Genomic DNA, 24,191 nt, shown 5'->3' with positions numbered 1-24,191 from the left:
CTTTTTCAATCACAACTTAAAGAACACTTTGAAAAAAGACAACGCCTCTCTACAAATTTCTTGTTCTTACTGTATTTTATCAAACAGGGAAGCTACAATAAATTAACCAGTTATCCTCCTTTCTTTCTTCTCAAGAGATCAGAACCTTAATGTCATGCTTACAGACCCTGCCCTTTTATTTCTTGATATTCTGCATCTGGGAAAAACAGTTCACAATCTGTCTTCTTCAAGAACCTTTCCCCATTCCCAAATACCATATTATTACAGTCAAGCTACCCTTCAGTCCTTTTGTGTCCAAATAAAAATGCATTACTCTAAGTATACCTCCCTAACCAACCTAACTACCCTGACTTTGGCAAGAATCAAAATTAAATAAGACCCAGATGTCCCAAAGGAAAGTACAAAGCACAACTTAAATAGTTTTGATGATAGTATACCAAAACTGTCTCTTAAAGGAGAAATAAATATAGAAGAAATAGTCTCAGAGGTGGACTCACATCAGCCAAAATGGGTACTCTGAGAAGCTCCCTGGACCAGCTTAAAGAAAGAGTAACAAATAACAAGTCACTTTAGAGAGGTTCTCCTCACCTGGAACAAAAATAAGAAAAACCCAAAGTGAAAAATAACATCTAAAACAAAAGCTATTTATGTCTTGGGGTGGAGGGGGGAGGGGGAAAGCAAAAATGAATCCATTTGGCACACAAAAAAAAATATTTTAACTTTCTTGCTCTTCCATGTGTACAGGTACTGCTTCAAAGTCATTCATTTGTCCTAAAATCAGTTTGGTGACACGGGAATGGTAATTCAAAGAGCTGTGGGGGAAAAGTACTCTAAAATGTAGAAGTCTCAAAAAAATAATAGCCCATGAGGTTAAAGGTGCATGTGAAGATAAATCAGCTAACTGCAGAGCTGAGGACCATCTGCTTCTGCTCTGATCACATTTCTGTTAGCTTTTCATAGATTGGTAGTCTCTCCATCATTTAACTTCCTCCACTGAAACAATGAGAGCATCATAAGAAATGCCAATCATGATAACTACTATCAGAAACACTCCCCTGGAGGAATCCAAGAAGAATTTTCTTAACTGATTAAAAAATAGTAAGATGCACACCATGTTAACTTGCTACATTTATTTATTGTAATATGATTGCCATTATGGCGATAGTTAGCACCCCATTACATAATCATTCCTATTTTGTGGTGAGAATACTAAAAACAGAAACAAAAAACAAAAAAACTGACCTTCAAATCAAGAAATGAGTTAAGAATATCCATAATGCAATTATATTTATTTAAAAAGGTAAATATATGTTTAGGAACCTATGGGGATGGAAAGACAAAGGTTATCAGGCAACCGAGATGGATAAAGAAGATGTGGTATATATGTACGATGGAATATTACACAACCATAAAAAAGGATGAGAGCTTGTCATTGGCAATAACATGGGTGGACCCTAGAAGGTGTTATGCTAAGTGAAATAAGTCAGACAGAAAAAGACAAATACCATATGATTTCATTTAAAACAAAACAAGCAAAAAGCAGAAATAGACTCAAATACAGAGAACAAAATGATGGTTGCCAGAGAGAAGGAGTGCAGGGAGTGGGTAAAATGGGTGACAGGGAGTGTGAGATACAGGCTTCTAGTTACAAAATGAATAAGTCATGGGAATAACAGGTACAAGCACAGGGAATATGGTCAATGATATTGTAATACCATGATACGGTGACAGATGGTAGCTACATTTGGGGTGACCATAGGATAGAACAGAGAAGTTGAATCACTATATACTACACCCGAAACTAATGCAACATTGTGTATCAACCATAGTCAAATTTAAAAAATAAAAATACTTAAAAAATAAGAGCACATAGTAGAAAAGCACAATGTTTAAGGGTTGAGTCAAAAAATAACTAACATAAGTGAACGCTATAAACTTTTCAGCCCTATCCAGCTATCAAAGCCCAGTTTGTTAAGGTAACGTCAAGTTAAATATCTATTCCTGACAAAATACTGCTCATAGTTTGGGCAATATACAGTTCCTACTTAAATAAACGAACTCACCAAAACAAATCAAAAGGATTAGAAAGGAAAAGAAAATCGTGAATTTCTTCTAGATCAGGTACTGATTCTCCCAGGCCTACTCTGATATTTATAGGAGCTGAAGATATCAACCCCTGCTCATAACAAGAAAATACTAACAAAGAACCACATTTTTTTAATGTCTATGGTATTAGACATTAACTATGTATCACATTGTAGACTATTATTTCAAATCTATAACAAAAAGGCTGGGACCTAACAAGACCTAATACCCTAATGATCTTATCCATGTCAAATGGTTAACCAAGGACAAGAGCAATATTTCCCAATATAAATCTCTTTTTCTTCATTATCATTATCAAAATCACAGTTCCACCAAACATACTTTGTAACAAGTCTTTAATCTGTCAAGAGGGCCCATAAGGCCTAATGAGAACTGTACAAGAAACCAAACAAAATAACCCAAGCCCTTACCTTATTTAGCTGCTAATTCAGGAGTTGGAGACAAAGTCCTTAATCTGTTTATTTTACTCTTCCTAGATAAAAAATGGAGCAAGATCTCCTCTACAGCCCTATCTTAACCGCTCATGAAAACACGGCTACTTTGCCCATGCACTTTCCAAAATGGTATCTCTCAAAAAGAAAAAAAAAAAAAATGGTATCTCTCCAAGACAATAAGGGAGATATCTGTCCATTGGCCCCTAAAAAAGGCACCAGAGATCACATAAGTTTCAGAATACTGTCTTAATCAAAATTAGGTAGGTTTCCTTCTTTCAGAACTTTCCAGAGCCTTCAATCCCAGTACATAAATATGTCAAAATTCTTTACCATTTAGCTAAAATCTTGAGAAAGGTACAGTAGATAGGAAAATGTACTAGGAAAAGTTGAGAAACACACTGTTTTGAAAAATGTGGCTACATGGGGGCCAGAGAGGCGCACAGTATAAACAAAGCGATAAACAAAGCGAATGGGTTTACAACTTTGTAACTTTGGACAAATTACTTCACCTTGTGCCCCTGTGCTCTCAATCTGTAAAATGGGGGAGATAGTACCAACTTCCTAAAATAGCTGAGAATTAAATAAGATGACTTATAAAACCCTCTGAACCAAGCCTTACAGAGTAAATACCCAATAAATGTTAGCTACTTTTTTTTAATTACCTACTTTGCAAGGTTATTCTAAGCATAGAAATACATGTTAATTGACACAACTTATGCCTGGCAAGGAATAAGCACTCAACAAAAGGCCATTTAATTGAACAAATATAAAATCCCGATCACAGTGCCTAGCGCAAACTAAACCTGAATTCACAGCATAGTACTGTACTGAATGTGCTATGATTGTGTTATTAAGATTATAGGATCTTAACCATTAATAAAAACAGTGCTGCTTTGCCTGTAACAACATTTCCCCCATGAGACTACATATCCCTAGTATAATAACAATGAAGATAGTTGACCCATGACCGACCTCTATAAAAAAGTCATCAGTGGTCAAATAAGTCTCAGAACTACAGTATTAATCAAAATTAGGCAAACTTAAGTGCCTTTGCTTCAGAACTCAGAGCCTTTACTACAAATCTTGAATCTCTAGGTAGGGAATATACAGTTCCCAAATGCATTGAATGAGGAAACTTCCTTTCACTGAGCAGCTCTTGGGACTATTGCTCTGTGGAACACAGAATGGAAACTACCCTAAATCAATGGAAAAATGGAAACAGTATATAAAGTACTTGCAAACCATTGTGCCTACAATGTCTGGTACATCATAGGGTTTTAACAAACTTCTATTATACAAATGTGAAGGGGTCAATATATTTTAACGGTTCCCAGACATATTTGATTGTGGAATCTTTTTGTTTGTTTGTTTTTGTGTTTTTGTTTTTGAGCAGCATCTGTGGGATTACTGTGCCAAAAAAAACACATTTAGAAAAATGCTTCTCTGGGCACCTGGGTGGCTCAGTCGGTTAAGCCACTGACTCTTGATTTTGGCTGGGGTCATGGTGAGTGTTCTGGGAGCCAGCTGAGCATCGGGCGCCCCCCTCAGCAGGGCATCTGCTTGAGGATTCTCTCTACCCCTCCCCCCACACCCAAGCTGTCTCTTTCTTTCTCAAAAATAAATAAATCCTGTAAAAAAAAAAAAAAAAAAAAAGCTTCTCTATGGAAACACAGTTCTGTTAACTAACATGAACCAACATACAAGAATCTAGTTTAGTATTCCCATATAATGTGGACTGTTCTAGGATTGTTCTATCCATCTGAAAGTTAAAATGTTCACCTCAACAGGTTATCCTCCATCCATTTGCTGGGAACTAAGGCAGAGCCTAGTAACAGTGTTCATACATATGCCTCCACTTATGTGACTCCCTCAATTTCCCTTTTTTTTTTCTAACATCTCCAAGGGAACACCACTAGAGGAAAAAGCTGGGAAACCAGCTTTTACTAGAAACACTGACCAACTGCCACAGCTCTGCTCCTATTTCTCCTTCTCCTCTTTGCCTCTTCCATCCAGGAACTACCTGCCACTGGAGTATATGACCATTCTCTATCTGCATTTAGTATCTCACTTCATCTTATTACTGTAGCACAATAAGAGTTTAAGTTCTCTTAAAACCATTGTCATCATCCCCTCTTTGGGGGGAGGGTGTGCTTTTCCCCCATCCCTCGCTCCTAATAGTAAATGTATCTCTTCCCCTCCTAGACTGTCATTTCTCTACCTTGTATTATTCGCCTCAAATTGCACTCCTACCCCACAATCAAAGCTCTTGGACGACAACCTTCACATGGAGTGGAAAGATCCCAACGTTGGACCACCACCCCCACCCCCACCCCCACCCCAAAATAAGGCAGCTATTTCAACAAGAGGTGAGAAGTTACACATCTGTGTTTACACATCATTGCTTTTAGAGCAATGACGAGATTGCTCTAAAAACAATGAGAGCTGCGTGCTGAGAGCTCACCAGGCAGCGAGCTTCAGAGTCCATCCATATGCAAGTACACATCAATCATCAAAGTTCTGCACCAAAGTTAAAATTCGGGACTTTTTAAGTGTTCCTTTAAGGACCCCGTGAAGGGAAGGAAGCTGCTGGAGCTTGAGGAGGGGGCGGTCCCGGCACAGCCCTGGAGGGTCCCCCCGGGGTGGGGGGGGAGGGGGACGCACCCACAGGGACGAGCCGGCCACGGGGGCTGGGGGTCTCGCTCCTGATGCGGCGTCGCTGGGCCTGCCTCCCCGGAGCCACCACCCGGCGGCCTGTGGGCTCCCCCTCCCCGACAGTGCCTCTGCCCTCGCTGGGACCCACAGGCCCGACGGGGCCCGGCCGGTACCTGGTCGTAAGGGGACTTCTCCAGCATCTGCGTGCACAGATCTGCGCAGAGCTGGAACTTCCTGCGCCTAAAATAGCTCCAGGCCAGGAGCAGCGGCTCCATCTCCGAGCCCATGGCGGCCGACGGCGGCCCGCGGAGGACCGAGGGGCGGGGGGGACCGGGGGCAGCCGGGGGCGCGGACCCGGGGCGGGGGGGGGGCCGGAGAGGGCGGGGTCGAGGAGCCGGAGGCGTCCAGCTCTGCCCGGCAACGCGCCGCGGCGGGGGCCTTGCCGAGAGGTGCCCGCATCGCGCCTTAGAACAGGAAAAAAAGAAAACCCCAAGCTGGAGCAGAACTCAGCTGCGAGGCTTGCCAGACCTTGGCTGCAAAACGTCTGTACCTTTAAGGGATCCGTTTTTCATTAATTTCGAGACGAAGGCACCGTACGCTACGGTGGGCTAAATTAGGAGGGAGTGACTTAGACACCTCTGACCGGGGTCCTCCACTCGGGCAAGGGAGGAGCGTTGCCTAGCAGCCGAACGCTCCGCTGTTTTGCTGGTCCCAGGAAGGTCCCGGGAGCTGATCCTTTAAAAAGAGTCAGTGTCCTGCTTTTCCCATGCACGCATTCTTTTTTTTTTTTTTAATTCTATTTATTTACTTATGATAGTCACAGAGAGAGAGAGAGAGAGAGGCAGAGACTCAGGCAGAGGGAGAAGCAGGCTCCATGCACCGGGAGCCTGATGTGGGATTCGATCCAGGGTCTCCAGGATCGCGCCCTGGGCCAAAGGCAGGCGCCAAACCGCTGCGCCACCCAGGGATCCCTTTTTTTTTTTTTTTTTTTTTTTTTTTTTTAATTGGAGTTCGATTTGCCAACCTATAGCATAACACCCAGTGCTCATCCCAAGTGCCCCCCTCAGTGCCCATCCCCCGGTCACCCCAACCCTCCTACCCACCTCCCCTTCCACTACCCCTTTTTCGTTTCCCAGAGTTAGGTGTCTCTCATGTTTTGTCACCCTCACTGATATTTTCACTCATTTTCTCTCCTTTTCCTTTATTCCCTCTCTTTAATTTTTATATTCCCCAAATGAATGAATTCTTGCCCCTATCGTTTACCCTTCAGACTCTACACACACAAACATGAGAACTGTTTCTTCAATACTATTACTGCCCACCAGAACCCAAAGACCTAAATCCTAAAATCCTCCGCTTTGTTTCTTCAAGTCCCCTACAAATCTCAGTGTTCTGACAGAAAGGGGCATTGGATGCTGCTTAGCATCGATGCACTTTACAGATGAGGAACTGAGATCGGCTCAGAGGAGAGAAATTACTTACCTAAAGTCACATGAAGTTAGGGAGCTGGACTGTAATCTGGGTGGCTACCGGCTGTTAATACCATTTATTCTAAAACGGATTCTGGATTATGAATTGGGGACGTTGTTACAAACAAAATAACGTAGCACAAAAAAAAAAAAATTTAAAGGGCACTTTATGAAATGCCACCTCCAGGCATTTGCTGTTTGTCAAATGCTTACTGGTACAGAATGATTTCTTTAGGCACAATCCTGACTTCCCTCTAGAGATGTACACAGATGACAAATATCTTCCATGGTTATGAAAAAAGTATGGCCAGGCTAAATCCAGGTAGGCTTCGTTATGGAGGACTAGGAGATCTTTTCCCCTTGCCTCCTTCCTACCACGGTGGGAGTGGCAAGAGAGGAAAAATTAACTTAATCCTGAAGAACTTTCTGGTCAGAAAAGAACTTTCTGGCCTTATAGATAAGAAATGAAAATTCTTTTAGCAAAGATAAGTCACTCACAATGTTCTCAAACTATTAGGGTACCATAATTCAGACATTATATTTAATCCAGATATTTATATCTTTCGTAGATGTCAAAGTAAAACTACCTTTCTAACCTGAGAAATTGATTGAGTGTAATTTTTTCTCCTTTACTAAGCACTTTTTCTTGAATTTTTGCATCTTAGAAGTAAATAGTTAGCAGGGTTTTATTACAGTTATGTTTATTGTAGTTAGACCGATTTTATTTCCCTCAAACTGCCTCTCGAAATGTATTCTGTCCTAAGCAGCCTGTTGTTTCTGGGAGTCAGGTTTTAGAACCACACAGGCAGCCAATTGCAATTGGGCTCAATAATATTTCAAAGGGACTTCTTGTTTTCTGATACAATGTAAGCAGATGCTAAATAAGTAATTCTCAACTCCAGCTCCATATGAGACAGATTTTTAAAATAAATGTTTTATTTTAGATTTCCCCTATTGTTAACATTGGTAACCTATTTATTACTGTGGTACATAAATCACAACAAAGGAATCAATATTGGCACATTGCTATTAACGCCATAGTTTATTTGGATTTCAGTAGATTTTCCCTGATATATTTTTTTCCATTCCAGGATCCCACTTTGGATACCTTATTACATTTACTTTTTATGTCTCCCTTCCCTCCTCTGGTCTGTGACAATTTCTCAGACCTTGTTTAGGATGACCTTGACAGTTTGGAAAAATATTGGTCAAGTATTTTGTAGAATGTCTGGAAATATTTTAGAAACAGATGCCCAAATTCCATCCTTCAAGATTCTGATTTAAGTGGTTTGATATAGAGTTGAAGCATCAGTATTTTTTTTTTAAGTTTCCCAGTCAATTCTAATAGGCAGCCAAGGCTGAACAATCACCACGTTGAGTTCTACATGGTCTTGCATATATTGAGGTTATTGCCAACTTCTTAGATAGGAACAAAGTTTTTGTAAGTGGGGGAAAATAAATACATACATAAATATATAAATAAGTATGGAATAAAAAAGAGGCATTAAAATATTTTAGGACTATAATAATTCATTTTAGCTTCCTTCAAAGGCCATTATTTTTTTTTCTTTTAGAAAAGTCAAATACATGAGGAAAATCATAGAATACTTAGCAAATGGCAGGATGTGAAGCATGTCCAAATGTAAGCATAAATTGTGCCTTTAAAAGGTTATAAACATTTGTTATTTTTTAATCATGTAAATATGTTAACTGATTATATGAATGCATGGATAGACTTTATTACATTTTTAAAATAATTTCTAATCCATAATGCAGAAACCATTTTTTTAAATGCCATCCTAGTAACGAGAAGAATAGGAAATGTAACTTCATAGTGAAAAGGTAGATAGGAATTACTAGAGCCATTTTCCTACTGAAGAAAGTGAAGCACAGAGAAACAACTTAATCCCTTTGAAAGGGTCAGTTTCGCAATCAGAGCTAGATCTCAGTTCATCGTTCCTTATCTTTTGCTCTCCAGCAACTAGATATCTCTTTAGGTTAATTCGGTTTAAAGTCAAATGCCAAAGATAACGTAACTTTAAATGCCAAAGGTTAATTTTTCTTAAATGTTAAAGTTGTATTATTCAGACCATTTAAACTTAACCTGAAAGAAAAACAAAGTTAAAATGGGATCTTCTCCTGGTCAACAAGTTTTTATGTAGGCCCTTGCTTAGTGATAAAAACACAGAGGTGAACAACAGTGGTCTCCAGCCCCAAGCCTGCTTAGACTAAAGAGTAATTAGAGAAAAAGCCCTGGACTTGAGGTCAAATTTACTAGCTGTGTTTTCTCAGGCAAATTAGAAATTGACATAGGATGGTGGTTAAGAAGTAGGCTCTGGAGCTAGATTTCCTATATTTGAACTCCTGACTCTCCTATGTCCTAAACGTGGGGATCCTGAGCAGGTGGTTTAATGGTCCTGTGCCTCAGATATGCGCTATAATATGATGTGTGTTTGCTGCATTCCTTAAGAATTTTTGATTCTGTGTTAAAGATCAAGCAAACAAACAGGATGGATGAAACTCATAAGAAATGTTAACTATAGATAGTATATCATAGACCTACAGGACATGTTAAACATAGAATAGACATTTATGTGTTAAATACATTGAAAGGATGAAAAAAATAAAAGTGTTACTTGTGGATAGAAAGAGATGGAAAGCAAAATGAACCTTAAATATTCATAAAGCACAAATCAGCTTTATCTAACTCAAATTGGCCACCCATTGGTATCACCCATTCTAGCCCACTTCTTAAAATACATGCTGTTGCTCACCAGGTTATCACAGAGCTATAGCTATAGTCATGCATATTTTAATAGCCTTTTTATCGTTCCAATAGAGCAAGCATGTATTGGCACCAGAGATCTTCCATCTTTAAACTTTCTTTTCTCCTTTTAACTCTGGTCCTTGTACCCACACTGCCTGTGGTAAAGGAAAGTGATGCAAAGAGAGTCAGGACATAGGAACTTTAAGCGACCCACCTATCTGCACTAAATTCTTAACCTACCCAATCCCTTTCCCTTTGCTTTTCATTGTAGATTTTAAGTTGATTCCATAAATTAGCTGATTTGAGCATCCTAATTTGATCTACAAGCCTTTCAATTCTGGGATAGCCTGTCAATTTGTGTACATGTAGAGGCCACCATGGCATTTCTCCACTACATATAAAATGGGGATGATGATGATGACTTAGTGACTATCTTATAGGATGGTTATAGAGATCAAGCCAATTTAATTTTAGCAAGGCATAATTGCATCGTCTTTTCAAAGAACACAGAAACACATTGGGATGGAAACCAACAAAGTATGCCACCAAAGATTGCCTCAATTTTCAATTGGACACATTTATTACATCTTAGAGAAAGAGTATGTTGAAACAATACAAAGAAATTGCTGGTGGTTCTTTTTTTTCCCCCAGTTCCTTAAGAAAGTGCATAATAAATATCTATTGAAATTTATGGGGCATCTGGGTGGCTCAGTTGGTTAAGCATCTGCCTTTGACCCAGGTCATGATCTCAGGGTCCTGGGGTCCAGCCCCACATTGGGCTCCCTGCTCAGCAGGGAGCCTATTTCTCCCTCTCCTTCTGCACCTCCCCTCCCTGCCCCCATTTGTGCTCTTCTCTCTCCCTCACTCTCGCTCTCTCGCTCTCACTTGCACTCTCTCACTCTCTCTCTCAAAAAAAAGATATTTATGCAAAAAATTCTCTTGAATCCATATGATGAGATGCCAGTGATACAGAATGAATAATGCATGTAAACAAATAACTATAATAAAAGAAGAAGGGAGCCGTGATATACCTATTGAGAGGACAAGAGTACAAGCGAAGGCACAGGACTGGGTGCCTCTTCTCTGTGGTTGGCAGAGGGCTCTGTAGTCAGTAACTCAGGAAAAGCTTCACAACAGCATGAAAACATGTGATCAGGAAAAAAGGTGTGGAAAGAAAGAAGAGAAGGTGGACTGAAGCCACATCATCAAGAGTGTGGAGCATCACGTAATGGAGTCTTCACCTTCAATGAAAAGCTACCAGGGAAATTTTTACCAGAGAATAAAAACAACTTGACCGACTTATAGTGAAGGCAGAAAGATCACTTAGGATCCTACTATAATAGTTAAGGTACAAGATGCTAGAAGTAATGTGCACGGACAGAAGAGGCAAAAAAAAAAAAAGAGTTAAATAAAATCAGTAGTACTTAGACACTGATTAGATAGGTGGAGGGCATTTGGCTAAGGAAAGAGAGCAAGCTAGTTTAATTCCTAGGTTTCCAGGTTGTCAGTATATGGATAGAGGGGGCCAGTCATCAAGATCAGAGTGAAGGAGAAGGATCAAGAAAAAAAGAGATTAAATACAATCTAGGGCATAGTTTTATTGTCTCTGGGACAGCCAAATGGAGGTACTCTGTCAGTAACTGGAAATAGATGCATATAAGAGGGCGTGGAAAGAGGTCAGGAATAGAGAAAAAATTTGAGACTCATATAATTATTATCTGCTCATAGAAGGCAATGGAGAGGATGAGATTACTCCCCATGGAGAGTTAGTGGAATGAGAAAAGAAAAGAACCAAAGACAGAATGCTACAGATCACCAACATTAAGAGACAGGTAATGCAGATGTCCATCAACAGATGAATGGATAAAGATGTGGTACATATATACAATAGGATATTACTTAGTCATCAAAAAGAATGAAATCTTGCCATTTGCAATAACGTTGATGGAACTAGAGGGTATTATACTAAGTGAAATAAGTCTGTTGGAGAAAGACAAATACCATATGATTTCACTTATATGTGGAATTTAAGAAACAAAGCAGAACATAGTGGAAGGGAAGGAAAAATAAAATAAGGTGAAAGTTGAGAGAGAGGCAAACCATAAGAGATGCTGAACTCTATGAAACAAACAGGGTTTCTGGAGGGAAGGTGGGTCGAGGGATGGGGTGATAGGGCATTAAGGAGGGCACTTGATGTCATGAGCACTGGGTGTTTATGCAACTGATGAAATCCCTAAATTCTACCTCTGAAACTAATTTTAAAAAGAAAGGAAAAAAAAGAGACAGGTAATGAAAGAAGAAAGATAATACATACCAAGAAAGAATGATCTGACATGTAAGAAACCAGGTATGAGAAAACCAGATTAGTGTGGCATCATGAAGCCAAAGTACAGAGAGAATTTCAAAAAAGAAGAAGCAGTTCAACCATGTTAAATTCTTTTTTATTTTATTTTTTTTAAAGATTTATTTGTTTATTCATGATAGACATAAAGAGAGAGAGAGAGAGGCAGAGAGAGAAGCAGGCTCCATGCTGGGAGCCCAACGCGGGACTCGATCCCAGGACTCGATCCCAGGACTCCAGGATCATGCCCTGGGCCAAAGGGAGGCGCTAAGCCGCTGAGCTGATGAGCCACCCAGATCCCCCAATCATGTTAAATTCTAATAAGAGATTATGGAAACTAAAAAAAAAAAAAAAAAAAATTACCAGATGTGGCCATTAGTCATCTATTTACAATAATTGTCACTGTCGTTTCAGCAGAGTCAAGAGAGAACAGGCAAAGAAATCTGAGTGCAATTGGCTGAGGGGAGAATCAGACCTAAGAAACAGACAAGCAAATATTAGGTTATTCTTTCAAGGAACAGACAGTCGTGCAAATAATTTAAAAATACTTGCAAAGCCACATGCATATGCTTGAATTAATAGAAGTTTTATACTTTTATTGTGGTTTACCATATAATAGACTCTGTAAGATGTTTTTAAAGCTATAGAGTTCTACTACTGGTAGTTTTATAAACTACAGATATTGGGGTAGAAATTTTTTTCTAAAATGAATATGATCTGAAGTAACATGTTTACAGTCTTTTTGCTCAAGAAGAAGTGATACTTTTATATTTCTGGACTCTACTGAAAAAGTGAGCTTTTTATTAGTACCAGCATGGGACTTATTCTACTTTTTAAGTTAAAAAAAAAAACGCCATAGATCAAGCAATTCTCAGTTATATATAAGCAAATACTACTCAATATTAAAGTAGGAGTCACTAACAGATTTACCTATTTATCAATATAACAATGGCTACCACTTATTGAGCACTTACTCTCCGTGGGTGCTACACAATATTAGGTTCTATATATGCCCTTAACTCTCCCCACTAACCCTGCAAGCTTGGTACTACATTGTCTCCATTCTATGAAGAAAGAATGGAGACTTGATTTAGTTGTTTGCTCAGTCATCCAGCTAGTTTGTGGCAGAACCAGGATTTGGACTCACGTTGAGTCAAGATCCCACACTCTCCACCAAATGTGCAACTTCTGTTTTTTCAAATGTACAAGATGCTCTATCCACACTGAATTTCTCCCTATTCCCTCTGCACTTCATGTACTTGCAGCATTCCATGCCTTTGCACATGCTGTCCCGTAGCTGCAGTGTATTATCTCCTTCCCCCATGCCTTTTGTCTGATTGGCACAGATTCAAGTCAAAGTTCAACTCAATTAGAACTCTACTGATTCTCCAAAGACCTGTCTACAAGATACTCTCAATACTTCCCTTACATAAAAATATGACATTATAATATTTGTCTCCCTAGTAGACTTTAATGTTATTCATCCCTTCCCAAAAGCCTAGCACCTGGTGGATGCATGGCAATAAACATATCATAGATTTTTGTTGAAGGAAGTTCAAAGAATACTTCTCTACCAAATTCAAAATTGACACTTATACTTTGAAATAAATAATTTAATGTTTTAATATGCATTTTGGCATCTATTTAAATGCTTAGGGACCTAATTCTAACCATGTCAAAACTGAGTGCTATGTAACTTGTTTTCATTAAAATGCCAAAGCCTTTGAAGATTAGTCTATATAAGTATAGTCTACCTAAAACAATCTGAAGATTCTTTTCAAAAAGAATTAAAAAGGGATAATCCTTATAGGGTTAAAAGACTATCAAACTGATATTTGGTCTTTATTTTCTAAAATGGTCAATGTAAAGACCTTTACACATTTTTAAGTACGTATGTAGCACAAATTGTCAAAAAGTTCATTTGTTTTAAGCTAGTGGATTTTTTTCTAATACTTTTTATATGTAAAATTCCAATATTCCTAGATAAATTTTTCTTAAGATCTCAAATAAGCTTTTTTTTTTCCAGATAATTTCTATGACACTTCACATAGCTTCTGATACTCGATAATTTGTTACTCACCAAGCATTTATTGAATGCCTACCTGTATACCAGGCACTTTCTAAGCTATGGGTACAGGGATTAATAGAGCTCTCTCCTTTCATGGTTAGGAGAGGAGATTACAACTATTGGTAAACTACTAATATACCTATCCTAAACCATGGCCAACATCATACTCAATGATACACCCTTAGAAGCATTCCCAGTAAAATCTGGAATAAAACATGTTAGTTCTACTATTATTTAGTGTTGTTCAGAAAATTTTATGCTATAAAGGTAGTCACAATCCAATATTACTGCATTTCAAATACTTGAACAATAATTTTTCCTAACCTACTGAGAAATATTCTCTTAATACTCTGTTCCTACTATAGTAAACTCCAAATCAAAAAAGCCTATAAAACCAGTGACTTCCTTGAAAAAAAAAAAAAAATGCTGGGGATCCCTGGGTGGCGCAGCGGTTTAGCGCGTGCCTTTGGCCCAGGGCGCGATCCTGAAGACCCGGGATCAAATCCCACGTCGGGCTCCCGGTGCATGGAGCCTGCTTCTCCCTCTGCCTGTCTCTGCGTCTCTCTCTCTCTCTCTCTCTCTGTGTGACTATCATAAATAAAAAATAAAAAAATAAAACTTAAAAAAATGCTTCTCAATTTCTGCACATGAGTTGCATTACATTAACCTCGAATTACTGACCATCTGTCAGGATCTATTTTCTTCTTGTGGCTCTTGAATGAAGCTATTACCTGTTATTTTGCAAAGATCTTAAGGAAGTGAAAATACAATTATTAAACGTTCCTTTTTATTCTAAATTTGCCTGTTTCAGTCTGAATTTCACAAGCAATTATGCATCCACTCAGGTGAGCCATCTAGGTGTTCTTAGAAATATTTATCAAGTCCCTTTGATTCATATCACATATGACAGCCTAAACAATTCTAAACCAAGCACATAAAGAGAGGCTGATTACATTCAATTGCTTTTCCCATCAAACTTCTTGTACTCTGAAAATCAGATTTTGAAGTCTGAAAATGCATTAATTTTCAACAATTGAAGTAGGCTTAGAACTCTTTTGGCGAAAATTCTATTTATGTGATGGAAAACCACTTCTGACTCCATCTTGTTCTCATCTGGTTGGACATGATATGAAAGAGTACCTTATTTCTATTCATTGATGAGGTGTCATACAGATTCTTTAAAATCTTCATAAAAAAAAAATAGGCAGGATTCTTTTCACCGGAAAAAATGACAAACATCAAAGCAAAATCTGCATATCATGTGACATTTATACATAAAGAATCAGAGTGTAAATATTTAAAATATAAAAGTACAGTAAATTGTTATAACCACTGTGGAAAATAGTATGAAGATTCCTCAGAAAATTACAAATAGAAATACCATACAATCCAGTTATTCCACTACTGGGTATTTACCCAAAGAAAATGAAAGCACTAATCTGAGTAGATATAAGCACCCCTATGTTTATGGCAGCATTTTTTATAATAGCCGAGATGTGGAAGTAACCAGGGTGTGCATATAATATTCATATATATATAATGGAATATTATATATGTATGGAATATTTCTCAGCCATTAAAAAGAACAAGATCTTGCCATTTGCAGCAACATGGATCAACCTAGAAGATATTATGTTAAATAAAATAAATCAGTCAGAGAAAGACAAATACCATATGATTTCAGTTCTATGTGGGGCTAATAAAGCAAAACAAATAAATAAGCAGAAACAGACTCATAAATACAGAGAGCAAACTGATGGTTGCCCAAGGGGCAGGGGAAGGGAGATGTGCAAAATGAGTGAAGGAGTGTGGGAAATAGACTTCCAGTTATGGAATGAATCAGTCACAAGGATGAAAGGTAGAGCATAGGGAACAGAGTCAATGGTATTAAAATAGTGCTGTATGGTGATGAATGGTGGTGAAATTTGTAAGCATAGCATAACATAGAGAGTTGTCAAATCAGCATGTTGTACACTTGAAACTAATGCAACATGATGTGTCAACTATACTTCAATACACTTCACATTTTAAAAATATGAAATAAAAGCACAGATTTTTAAAATGCAGTACATGCCATGTTATTACATGCCTGTCTTCTACTCTGATCTATCACAAGGACACTTACATAACATGTATGAGAGGAGGGCAATTGAGCAAGTGTCTTTGATTTGGCTAGCATACTGCTCATTTTAAAAATATTAAGTTCCAGAATGCTCCACTACCACCATCCAAACTCTGCAGCAAGACTTAAAAGTCCTGCAGCTCTTGGCTACTTCTCTGACCTTATCTCATCCCTTTATAGACTTGTTTACTCCACTCATGTGACACTGGCCACCTTGCTGGTCTTTGGGCTTAGCAGGGGGATTTTGCAGTCTTTGCTGACAGCCACATGCTTCCCCCATATACTCACTCTGTCACTTCATGAGGATCCTCGCTGATAAGTCATTTCATTAAAGAGGTCCTCCCTACAAACCAGCCCATATCATTTCCCTGTTACTTTTTTCTTCATAGTACCTAGTCCCACTTAGGATATTTCCTAAGTATGCACCTATATGTTATCTATGTCTTCCCCTACCCTCTATTCCCCAGAATACAAGCATCAAGGGTTGACACTTTGCTGTATCCCCAGTGCCTAAAATAGCACTTGGCACATAATATGTTCTCAAAGAAATATTTGCTGAATGAATTGCTTTCTTTCCAATAATACTATGCTAAATAATACAAGTTGTCGGTTAAAGGCCCAACTATTGATTAATATCTTGATAAATAGTAACACTTGGTAGTATGGACTGTTTAATTGAGCATCATATCTATACTTCTCATAAAACCAAATGGAAACTTGTCATCTCAAGAACTTCTGCCTCTTTATCCCATTCTAAGTCTCTGGCCTCAGCCCTCTCTTTGCCATTAAGGTCAACAGCAGAGAGCTACCCTCATGGTATTCATTACTAGATAAATTTAGCAGAGAAATGATGAAGAGGGAGTCCAGAAGGGTCATCTGTCCAGCAGACTGACTACTCTCACTTGCATCCGGACCACCCATCCCTGAACCCCCACTAGACGCTGAGCAGAGGACGACGCCTAGAGCTTCATGGTGGAATATATTATGTCTTCTTGTGAAAGTGTCATATTTACACTTAATAGCATTCCCCCTTCCCTTCCTCAATGTCCTGAAAAAAAATTGTCCACTTCACTCTGGAAGTTTTTTAAGATTTTGTTTATTCATTCTGTCAAATGTGAGAGAGAGAGAGAGAGAGAGAGAGAGAGAATGAGAACACAAGCAGGGGAGAAGGGCAAAGGGAGAGGGAAAAGCAAACTCTCCAATGAGCAGGGAACCTGATATTGGGCTCCATCCCAGGACCCCAGGATCATAATCTGAACCAAAGGCAGACACTTAACTAACTGACTGAGCCACTCAGGTGCCCCCACTCCAGAAGTTCTAAAGTTCTAAGCATTACTAGGGTGTTGAATTCCATTACATGACTCCTTTTCCTTCAGGATTTTGTGGCAGATTGTATTAGTATCCCCGGTTATTCCTTCACTCTTCCCCTGCAAGAAGATTAAACATCCTCACTCACTGTTGTCATGTGACTTGACATTGAGTTCGCCCCAACTGACATTGGACCTGGCCATGTGACTTGCTGTAACCGAAAGGTTATGAGCACAAAAAGTATACTACGTGTTCTAAAACTTTAAGAGCCTTTCTGTTGTTGTAGTTGGCTTTGCTCTTTTCCCTCTGCTCCTTCAGCTTGAGACCTAGAATAAGAAGAGATGTAAAGCAAAGTACAGCCAAGCCATGTCACAGTAGCTGACCTACAACTGCCTAAAACCAATGTGAATTGGAAGAAATGTTGGTTATTGTAAGCTACTGAGATGCTTGGATCATTTGTTACTGTAGAAAAGTTAATATCTTCATACTTATCTTTTTCTCCCATAATTGGAATTTGAATATTTCTACAAAAAAATTTTTTTTAAGATTTTATTTAAATAAAATAAGGCTCACAGGGAGCCTGACGCAGGACTCGATCCCAGGACCCCAGGATCACACCCTGAGCCCAAGGCAGAGGCTTAACTGCTGCGCCACCCAGGCGCCCCTATTTCTACGAAATTAACAAGATGTGAAGAAGTCACACATGAAGAACACTACTAATTTTATTGACAGGCATATAAAAAAGAAACATAAACAAATACCGTGTTCCTAGACAGGAAGATTGTATGGTGGAAAGTTTCGGTTCTCTGCAAATTAACCTAGAAATTCAGTGTATTTTCAATAACTAGAATAGTTGAATCTGATATTCATCAGGAAGAACAGCCCCCCAAAAGTTTGAGAAAGAGTAATGACAGTCTTGCCCTACAAGATATCAAAAATGTATACTGAAGCTATAGAATCAAAACAGGTGGTAGTAGAATAGGTTCTTAAGAGATTGGCAGAACAGAATGGAAAAGCCAGAGATGGGTACACATACATGATGATTTAACATATAATAAACATGGTATTTCCTCCCTGCACTATCCAGCCTGTTTTTCTGAAGTCCTTCCAATCTCAGAAAATGGTACATCCATCCTTCCCATTACTTAGACCCAAAGCCTTATATATATGCTTATCCTCTCCTTCTCAAACATACCCATCCAAACTCATTAGTGAATCCTGTGTTAGTCCTGTCTTAAAAATAGATCCGAGGGATCCCTGGGTGGCGCAGCGGTTTAGCGCCTGCCTTTGGCCCAGGGAGCGATCCTGGAGATCCGGGATCGAATCCCACGTCGGGCTCCCGGTGCGTGGAGCCTGCTTCTCCCTCTGCCTGTGTCTCTGCCTCTCTCTCTCACTGTGTGCCTATCATTAATAAGTAAAATAAAATAAAATAATTAAAAAAAAATAGATCCGGGGTGCCTGGTTAGCTCAACGGTTGGGCACCTATCCCTGGCTTGGGTGTGATCTGCGGCCTAAGGATCGAGTCCCACATTGGGCTCCTTGCATGGAGCCTGCTTCTCCCTCTGCCTGTGTCTCTGCTCCTCTCTCTCTGTGTGTCTTTCATGAATAAATAAATAAAATCTTTAAAAAAAAATAGATCCAGAACCCACCTCTACCAAAACACTTTGCCCCAACTATCCTTATCTCTTGTATCAGTTACTTCTTTAGGGTCCTGGGAGCTTTATGTTAGTTTTTGTCCCTTTATTGACCCTACTCAACACACCAGTCAAAGTGATCCTTTCAAAATATCCTAAGTCAGATCTTGTCACTTCTTTCCTCAGACCCCCTCCAGTGTTGGCCATCTCACTCAGATTTAAAAGCCAAAGTTCAGGGACACCTGGGTGGCTCAGTCAGTTAAGCAGCCGCCTTGGGCTCAGATCATGATCTCAGGTCCTGAGATCGAGCCCTGTGTTGAGCTCTGCTGAGCAGGGAATCTGCTTCTCCCTCTGCTTCTCCCCTCAGCTTGTGTGCTCTGTGTGTGTCTCTCAAATAAATAAATAAATAAATAAAAATTTTAAGCCAAAGTTCTTAACGCTAACTCATAATGCCCTCTTACCCATCTCATTAGATAAGATTTGATTTTATCTAATGCCACGTTATATTAGCCCATTGTACCCAAGTCACATGGGTCTCTATGCTATTTTTTGAATGGATCAAACCTATCAGGTTATTTGCACTTACTCTTTTCTCCACCAGGAACACACTTTTCCCAGACGTCCAAGTGAATTGTTTCCTCTCTTCCTTCATGTTCCATATCAAATGTTATCTTATTCACATGATCTTCCCTGACCACCAAAACTAGTTACATAATTTTCCTGGTGCAACAGGGATTTTTGTTATTGGAATTTCAAGACAACAGAGCATTACAACATTCAACATTTGAAATAAAAAAAAAAAACATTCAACATTTGCAAAGGCTCAAAGCTAACACACATTTACCACTTTATCAGCTATACATTAAGCCACTGACACAAAAGGAAGACAACTAATTTTTATTTAAATAAAACATGAACATAAAACTAGTTTTACGTTTCTTTTTTTTTAATTTTTATTTATTATTTATGATAGTCACAGAGAGAGAGAGAGAGAGAGGCGGAGACACAGGCAGAGGGAGAAACAGGCTTCATGCACCGGGAGCCCGACGTGGGATTCGATCCCGGGTCTCCAGGATCGCACCCTGGGCCAAAAGCAGGCACTAAACTGCTGCACCACCCAGGGATCCCTAGTTTTACGTTTCTGTTACATGCAGTAAGACACTATGATCATGTTGGTTCAATCTCCATTATAATTTGTCTACATAATATTTCACAAGATACGAAGCAATAGCTATCAGAAAAATAATGATATTGTATCAAATGATGTCAATGATTTAACAGTAAATTTCCTAAGCTTTCTTAAAGGTGTATTGTCTTCAAAAGCTATAAACCCCTCAATTGATGGTTATGGAGTTGAGAGCCGTCCCATGTTCTCTTCCTGTCACAGAATATTTTATTTCTAATACATTTTCTGAATCTATACTTAACCCATCCCATTTTTTATTTGTGTGATATTGTTATTCCAGAAGGCCCATCTCATGATGATGTATAATCAATCTGGACTTTCATTCTATGGCACAGATTTTCATGTAGATGTATTACCAATATGTGTGTGGCACTGTTTGAAACTTTACTCATCGTGTCTGATAACAACAACCACAACAATGTAATAATAAGTAGTATATAATACCCTTGGAGATGTTGGTCTTCTTTTTGATTGGTCGGTTCATTGGAACCCAACTCAAGTTCACTTATTGTCTACCAAAGAAATCAATCAATGCCATTGAATTATTTTAATTCAGTCAGTTTTTTTCTGTTTAATTCCTGTTTTGAGAAGGATTATTAATTAGCCAAATGATTGCTTTTTGGGGGACTATTCCACAACTCTTTTGTGAAATGAGCATATTGCATGTGTGCTTTCTTAATTGACGGCTTGCTTTCTGCAGCAATGTTATGTTAATGCTGCTTTTCTTAGAGATAAATGTTAGAATCTAACTTCAAAATTGTTAAGAATTTTCCCCCTTCTGTCTAGACACTCATTCCACTCTCTGCTTGTTTCTCTACTCTTAGGCTAAAGCTCTAAATTATTGTTCAAATTTGGTGAAGTTTTAATTTTAAAATTTTTTAAAAAGCTTTTATTTATTTATTTATTTGAGAGACAGAGAGAGCATGAGTGAGGGGAGACCTGACGTGGGGCTCAATCCCAGGACCCTGGGACCATGACCTGAGCTGAAGGCAGACACTTAACCCACTGAGCCACCCAGGCACCCTTAATCTTGAATTTTTTCCCAAGTGCCCCTTAGGAGGAAAGAGGAAATATCTCAAATAACTCTTTGAATAATGATTTAAATGGACCTATTTCTCTTGAAGTTTTCCAAGAGTCCTGTCACTGTGTCATCCCTGTTAGAATATGGATCAACATAAATTATAAGATATTCATAATGTTTGCTTTCCATGATTAGATTTTATTTATGGGACCATGTATTATCTGATATTTAAAAATTAATAGAAAAAGATTTAAAAATTTCAACAACAAAAGTTAATTTGCAGAAAAGAATATTTATTAAGATGTGCCAGTGTTCAAGAGCACCTGGGTGGCTCAGCTGGCTAAGTGACTCTTGATTTTGGTAGAGGTCATGATCTTGGGGTTAGAGGATTGAGCCCTGCACTAGGCTCTGTGCCAGGTATGAAGTCTGCTTGAGGATTCTCTCTCACTCCTTCTGCCCCTCGCCTCACTCTCACTCTTTCTAAAATAAATGAATAAGGGGTAGCCCGGGTGGCTCAGTGGTTTAGCACCTGCCTTCAGCCCAGGGCCTGATCCTGGATACCTGGGATCGAGTCCTACGTCAGGCTCCCTGCATGGAGCCTGCTTCTCCCTCTGCCTGTGTCTCTGCCTCTCTGTCTCTCATGAATAAATAAAATATTTTAAAAAATAAAATAAATAAAATAAATGAATAAACCCTTAAAAAAATAAAGGTGTGCCAATGTCCAAAATCCTTAAATGTGACCTTTTAAAAAAATTTTTCAATGTATAATAAACTAGTTGACTATTCTTTGAACAGACATTTACTCTTAAGAAGGAGGTTTTTATTCTAAGCATTCATAGAAAATTCTCTACAGACTTTAATGAACATCACAAACAGACCAAAGATATTGTCACACGCATTTTTATCAATCAGAGGTCGAAATAACAATATTTCTGTCAGTAGTTTGTAACTTTTTATCATCCCTCAAACACCTCTCCTGAACAGCATACCTTGAAAGATTATGTGAACCAAACTACAAATACTAATTATCAATTTATTTTTCTATGCTTATGAATCAAGATTTTATATTAGAATTTTCTGACTAATTTCCCACAAGATAGTAATTAATTAATTGCAACTTTATAGTGGAGAGACTTGGTAGGCACCGACTTAAGTGACTGACCAAAGTTAATATAACCAATAATGGGAAAAATAGATCTCATCTGCCCCTGGATATATGATGTACTAAGACAGACACAACATTGCTTTTTGTATTACTGCCAACAACGTATGACATGAATTTAATAATGAGGAAAAAACATCCAACAAACCCAACTGAAGAACACTCTACAGAATCATCTGCATCCTTCAAAATGTCAAAATGATGGAAGATAAAGACAGACCCAGAAAATTTCCCAGATCAAAAGAGACATGGAAACTAAAACACAACATGTGAATAGAATCCTGAATCTGGTCTTAAAATTTTTAAGTTTTTCCTATAAAGGACATTAATTGGATAATGACCAAAATTTGAATAAGGTTTGTAGATTTTAAATAATGGTACTGGGGATCCCTGGGTGGCGCAGCGGTTTAGCGCCTGCCTTTGGCCCAGGGCGCGATCCTGGAGACCCGGGATCGAATCCCACGTCGGGCTCCCTGCATGGAGCCTGCTTCTCCCTCTGCCTGTGTCTCTGCCTCTCTCTCTGTGTGTGTGTGTGTGACTATCATAAATAAATAAAAATTAAAAAAAAATAAAATAAAAATAAATAAATAAATAAATAAATAATGGTACTGGTACTGTATCTATGGTAATTTCCCCTTGCTTCACCACCTGTTTTCAGTAGATTCTGCAAGATTGTAACAGAACAGGCCTAATGCCCTCCTTAATGTCCATTACCCAGGGGCACCTGGGTGGCTCAGTGCTTGAGCATCTGCCTTTGGCTCAGGTCATGATCCAGGAGTCCTGGGGTCAAGTCCTGCATCTACCTGCAGGGAACCTGCTTCTCCCTCTGTCTATGTCTCTGCCTCTCTTTCTGTGTCTCTCATGAATAAATAAAATCTTAAAAAAAAATGTTCATTACCCAGTCACCCCATCTCCCCATCCCTTCCCCTCCAGAAACCTTCAGTTTGTTTCCTATGATTAAGAGTCTTTTATGGTTTGTCTCCCTCTCTGATTTTGTCTTGTTTTATTTTTTCCTCTCTTCCCCTCTGATCCTGTTTTGTTTCTTAAATTCCAAATTTGAGTGAGATCATATAACTGTCTTTCTCTGATCAACTTTTTTCACTTAGCATCATACCCTCTAGTTCCATCCATGTCTTTGCAAATGGTTAGATTTCTTTTTCTCTCTCTTTCTTTCTTTCTTTCTTTCTTTCTTTCTTTCTTTCTTTCTTTCTTTCTTTCTTTCTTTCTTCTTTCCTTCTTTCTTTTCTTCTTTTATGGCTGAGTAGTATTCCAGAGGCTTGTTACTCTGAAGCTTGTTATGAGAATGGGAAGATGTCCTGGGTCCTTTTTGTCCAGACACTCAGGCTTAGGCCAGTCCGTGAGTCTGGGCTTTGGCAGTTAGGCTTTTTTAGCACCCCTGCCCTCTTCCCATGACAGTCTAATGCTACCTTATATCTCTGTTTTGTCTTGTCTGGGGAGGGGGCTGCTGGCGGGAGTGGTCTGTTCCCAGCCCAGCAGGATCAGACTTGGCTTTGCGTTACTATTTATATGGTATTCCTGGGCCCAAGAGGATTTCCTGCCGCTGCCTAAGGGCTGATGGATTTTGTAACTACTCCTCTCAGCAGGGATCCTTGTCTGAATCCCATGCTCCGCACCAGTGGGCAGAGTGCCTGTCCCCAGACGCAGGTAACCACTGATCAGGTCTGTGTACCTGCACCACAAAAGGGGTCATTTTCTATTCTCCTGCTCTGCTCTTGCTCTGATGTCTTTCTCATGAAAGCCCTCAAGGAGCTTCTAGAGGGGAGGCTGGGGAGGCTGACATTAATGGATTATACAAGTAGATATCAAATTACAACTTTGATAAATATTAAGAGTTGTGGTGTTTATAAGAGTGTATGAGAAAGAGTAGCCTCTTCAGGAAGGACTGGCAGGAATGGTGACA

At 39.0% G+C, this 24,191-nt stretch overlaps 1 protein-coding gene across 3 annotated transcripts in view; it reads right to left on the bottom strand.

Moving 5' to 3' along the window:
• TTC8 (tetratricopeptide repeat domain 8) overlaps positions 1–5,532 on the bottom strand; it is a 53,458-nt gene extending 47,926 nt beyond the window's left edge. For 2 of the 3 annotated variants that reach the window (XM_072839616.1, XM_072839617.1), the window contains exon 1: positions 5,366–5,532. In XM_072839616.1, the coding sequence (XP_072695717.1) occupies positions 5,366–5,479 (114 nt within the window). In that variant the 5' untranslated portion in view covers positions 5,480–5,532. Of the gene's footprint in view, positions 1–497; positions 589–5,365 lie in introns of all 3 variants that reach the window. The other variant, XM_072839619.1, reaches the window with a different exon arrangement.
• Between the last annotated feature and the right edge of the window lie 18,659 nt (positions 5,533–24,191).

Source organism: Canis lupus, chromosome 9 (assembly GCF_048164855.1).
Source record: "Canis lupus baileyi chromosome 9, mCanLup2.hap1, whole genome shotgun sequence".
NCBI lineage: Eukaryota > Metazoa > Chordata > Mammalia > Carnivora > Canidae > Canis > Canis lupus.
Note: the sequence above shows the minus strand (reverse complement) of the source record. Positions and strands in the feature narration are given on the sequence as shown.